The sequence below is a fragment of the Poecilia formosa genome, unplaced genomic scaffold, assembly GCF_000485575.1.
Source record: "Poecilia formosa unplaced genomic scaffold, Poecilia_formosa-5.1.2 Scaffold38, whole genome shotgun sequence".
In the NCBI taxonomy this organism is placed as follows: Eukaryota; Metazoa; Chordata; class Actinopteri; order Cyprinodontiformes; family Poeciliidae; genus Poecilia; species Poecilia formosa.
The window spans coordinates 2,387,334-2,392,385 of record NW_006799977.1 but is presented as its reverse complement, the minus strand read 5'-3'; the positions used below and the strand labels follow the sequence as shown (position 1 = coordinate 2,392,385).

Genomic DNA, 5,052 nt, shown 5'->3' with positions numbered 1-5,052 from the left:
ACAGAACCCTTGTTGACCCTTTAGTAAACACCTGTGATGAATAGAAAATAGTAAAACTGTTTCTGTCTGGTTTCGAACCAGAGACCTTTTGCGTGTAAAGCCAACGTGATAACCACTACACTACAGAAACTCATGCTCTTTGTAGTGTTCCTGGTAGATGATCCACATTTTGTTAGAGACTAATGTCTGATGGGCATGGAACAATGTCAAATACTTACACCACAGATCCTCTCAGAGAGCACAGTAACTTGGTGAACAAACTGTCAGACTTATACTTGTGCCTAATTTCACATTACAGTCCATAAACTAAGCCTGGGATCACAAAAATTGTCTTGAAGATGTCATTAGCAGAGACAAATGGTTCTACAGAGACTTGGCTAAATGGCTAACAAATAAAATCAATACAAATAAAAAATGGTTCAAAAATAAAATTAACACATTAAAATAAAAAGAAATATCTCTGAAGTACAATCAACACTTGAAAATTAAAAATGGTTCAAAAATACAATCAACATTTCAAAATACGAAATCTCTGTAAAATAAAATATTATGTATGTTGTTTTGAAAAACATTGGAATATAAGCACTTTTATCAAAACTTCATTGTGGTAAGATCATGTAAGTTCTTCTTAAATCCATGGAAACTCAGTAGTTTGTAAGGTAGGTGAGTTAGCTCAGCAGGTAAGAGCACCGTGTTGGTAATGCTGAGGTCGTCGGTTCAAACCCCATATGGGGCAATTCATGTCTAAGGTCTTTCAGACAGTCAACCTCCAAAATAAATAAGGGTTCAAAATCAACATGTTACAATAAATAAGGGTTCAAAGGTAAAATGAACACTTTACAATAAACAAGGTTTCAAAAATAAAATCAACACTCCAAAATAAATAAGGTTTCAAAAATAAAATCAACACTTTACAATAAATAAGGTTTCAAAAATAAAATCAACACTTTAAAATAAATACAGTTTCAAAAATAAAATCAACACTTTAAAATAAAACATGGTTCAAAAATAAAATCAATACTTACAAATAAAAATAAAATCACTTTACAATTAAACATTTTTAAAATTTATTTTTGAACCATTAAAGAATGGTTCAACATCTCAAAATTAAAAATGGTTCAAAAATAAAATCAACAGTTCAAAATGTATAATGGTAACTGTTTCTGTCTGTTCAGTTCATAAACTAAGCCTGCTGGGATCAAAAAATGTATTGAAGATGTCATTAGCAGAGACAAATAGTTCTACAGAGTCTTGGCTAAATGGCTAAAAAATAAAATCAATGCTTACAAAAATAAAATGGTTAGGAAGCACATTACAAACCTTTGGTTGAAATGGCGCGTTAAATTCAAGTCTCCATTACAGACCAGAGAAATCTAAAGAGAATGCAACATTGTGTTAATCCATTTGAGGAGCCGGCAGTTTATCTTGAGGAAATAAATGACGATGCAAAAGTTAATCAGACTGTAACATCCGCCCTGACACCAACTCACACGCATCTTCATTCACAATCTTACTTGTAAATCGATTTTTCTTTCCTTGGACGTTTTGATGTTAGCTTGTCGATGTCTCAGTTTTATTCGCTGGGAAAATCAATAAGCAGCTTGAGGTGACTCTGCTGCTCTCTAGTGGCGAGAAGCTGTAATGTTGGCTGGTAACAATCGGAATGCATTATGGGAGATGTAGTTTGTAGTCAATTCGTGCTCAAAACCTATTTTAAGTGAATCATTGGCCTATAAAATGCTGCGGGGGAGGGGCCACATAAAATGACATGGCGGGCCATATGTGGCCCGCGGGCCTTGAGTTTGACACATGTGATCTAGTATGTAAAGGTCAATGGTGGATGACCTTAGAAACATTTAGTCATATTATTTGCAATTAACTCACATTTTTTCACTTTCTTCACAATGTTCCCACCCCACTGGAGATTATGCAATGGCCTTTGAGAGAATATTATTATTATTATTATTATTATTATTATTATTATATGTATCTCAGTCACTGAATTACATGTCTAGACTGTCTAAATATATTTTTGTCGTCCACTGTGTGAAGTTGTAGCACATAAAATCTAGTTTTCAATCGGATATTGTGTCAATACAGTCCTTTTTCACCTGCATTGATGTGGTGATGATGACTGCGAATCATTATCTGGTGATAGTCTAATTGAAACCCTCAGGAGTGTCCCATCAGTAAACCTGAATGTGTGTTAAGTGATTGCAGCTGCAGTCAACTTGTGCTTTGCTAGAAGTGTTTAGATATATGGATGTAGATGGAGAAAATAGTAAGTCTTTATGGGAAGCAAGTTCTAAATGTTTTTACTTGGATATAAATCTGTGTGCGTCTGACCTTAGTAAACATGGAAGTATGTTTGAGACATAATAGGTGGGGTTTTTTATTGATTTTTTTTAGTCTGGATCAATCAGTCCTTTTTCTTTTTAAGATTGGTTTAGCCCTAATGGGCTTTAATGAGCAGTGACTTGACAGGAAAAAGGGTGGAGAGATCAGAGGAAGACGTGCTTCAAATGGCTTGAGACCAGGAATCGAACCAGTTGATGATATGCCGGGAATGTGCTGATTTTATACAATGTGGGTTCCACAAATAAGCAGCTGCCTCTTTAATGGTCATTACTAGGTCATTTTTCCTGTGCAATTTTTCTTCACTTCATTATTATAGACAGCGGTGTAAGTAATCAAAACATCCTTAAATTTAACTTATTGAACCTGTGAAAAAATGAGACAAATAATCATAGAATGAAAAAAATTAGGAGTGTTTCTATACTGATTGTCCAAAGAACTGCAGTATCTCTTGTAACCAGTAGAGTGCAGTGTGATAACGCACACACGAACCAAAGTCAGTTTGAAGTTGAGAGGTTAGAAAGATGTGTGAATAATCATGGATTATTTATTCCTAAACCAGTTAGTTTTTGATGTCCTAATGGTTGGTTTCTTGAAGTCATGTTTCAAATAAGGATATGAAATAATTCTTCTTTTTCTAATCCTACTTGTCAGTAGTTGTTTTCACATATAGTTATGTTTTTTCTTTCATTTTTAACTCATCTAAAAAAAAATTTTAAGTTATGTCACCATTCGTTTTTTTTCTCTGTTAACAGTGAGTTAATTGGTCTGAGTACGAACTGCTCTGACAGCGACAGACTTTATAGCAGGTGAGGTGCATGTTAGTGGTTTGGTAAACCTGTTGTGCAAATGCAGATGTCTCTTTTGTGTGTGCTTTGCTCCCTGCCCACCTGTCTATTTTTAGGCCATTAAAACCTCATGTAACATGTGAATGTACCTGTGTGTACAGAGCACCACAGGACTTGGCGGATTAAGAGCCATCTCACAAAGTCCCATTAAGGCATCGCTGCAGCAAAATGTAGTGGTTAACAGGATCTGTCTCAGGACTCGTATGTAAAATGACTCTGTTCACTTTGTGAAGTCCTTGAGCATGTTAGCATTTTATGTGTATTCTACTGTGTTTTCAGGCAGAGTACCCTCCGATCCCTCAGCTGGATTTCTCCTTGCTCACTTTATTGAACTGGCTTTGTCGATGTTTAGGTTTGGGAGGAGGGAGCAAGAAGTTATTTTGGGATTCAATTATTTTCCTGCTGATTTACACATTTGTTTCCGAGCTAAAATCAATTGTGGATCTGTGTGTGACTTTGCGTATTTATGTCTCTTAGAGATAAGCTTGCATTTGTGTGGAGGGTGCAGAGATGTTGGACCTTAAGGGCGAAGAGAAATATAAACACAACAGCAGAAAAAGACGGTACTGCCTGCAAGACAGACTGTCATAATGTCATCTCTGCTGGATATAGTCATATTCAATAAATTAGAATATGCGTTCCAGTAGGTATTAAACACACTTTTCATTAAGCTCACATTTCTGCACGGTTTTTAATTGCTCTAATACCGCCTACATGTCATGTTTTCAATAGCTCAAAGTGGAAAATCATCAAAATTAACAGCAACAAAAGCTTAAGTTTATCAGTCTCTGAGTTATTAATATACAAAATGTGTTTCAATTAGTGAACTGACTTACTGGAGTACATAAACTTTTCAATCATATTAAAATTTGACGATTGCTGAATATCTAGCATATGAATAGATATCCTTTGTTACATTAAAAATGCATAAGTCTTTCACGTGGGAAAAATTGAGGTTGAGTCTTTGAGCAGAGTCAGAAGTGTTGGTAGCTTCCATTTTTGCACCTTAAATGAGAAAATGTTAATCCTGAATTACGTTTAGAAACATTAAACACTTAAATGATAAATCTAATTTCTTTTGAATGTAGAGAAAGCATAAGCAGTCATAATGGCCATGCCATGTGTTACTGCTCAACACTTTTAAATACTACCCTTCTTTGCACTGCTGTCATCTGTCCTTGTTTGAAAAACGCTACATGTTTTCAGCACTGGTTGATTATGGGTGGTGATGATGACTAGCTAAGCGATGCTCCAGTGTAGCTCATCACTGGTTACAGATTTGTGGAGCATTGTATTTGGAAGTTAAGATTTCATGCCATTATAAACCAATTTTTTTGTTAGTGTTTCGGTTTCCCTCCTGATTGGAACAGAAATGGTCATACTTTATGGTTTTAAGTGGATGTTTCACCTTGGAATGTCCATACAAATTTAACAATGTCAGACCTTTAAAATAGGTGGATTTCTACCTCTATTAAAACACAGTGAGGTATTGTATTGCAAGCAACAGATAGAATGTGGTTTTTCATTTAGCATGTACAGGTAAAGTTAAAAGTTAGAATATCTTGAAATTTCTTTAATTATTATCTTTGTGTTTCATTTCCGTTTGTTATGTTTGCATCTTCTATCAAGTATACTTTTTTTTGCCTGCAGTTTTTGACCATTAAATAGTAGTACTTTTATCTTCTGTTGAGAAAGCCGCAAACATCACTCAGATGTTTCTGGGCAGCCAGTTGCAAAGCTCGGATGAAGAAAAGGAGCGATTTTAAAATTTTTCTTGTTTTTTTTATTTCAGAATAAACATGCTCTTTAAATATATTTGTAATAGGACAACATGCTTAATTTTTGTAGT

At 34.8% G+C, this 5,052-nt stretch overlaps 1 protein-coding gene across 1 annotated transcript in view; it reads left to right on the top strand.

Moving 5' to 3' along the window:
• The window catches only part of LOC103137243 (cAMP-specific 3',5'-cyclic phosphodiesterase 4B-like), a 31,670-nt gene extending 27,523 nt beyond the window's left edge, over nt 1–4,147 (top strand). The window contains exons 4-5 of the mRNA XM_016670848.1: nt 3,111–3,164; nt 3,305–4,147. Of these exons, the coding sequence (XP_016526334.1) occupies nt 3,111–3,164; nt 3,305–3,329 (79 nt within the window). The 3' untranslated portion in view covers nt 3,330–4,147. The remainder of the gene's footprint in view (nt 1–3,110; nt 3,165–3,304) is intronic.
• The last annotated feature ends 905 nt before the right edge of the window (nt 4,148–5,052 follow it).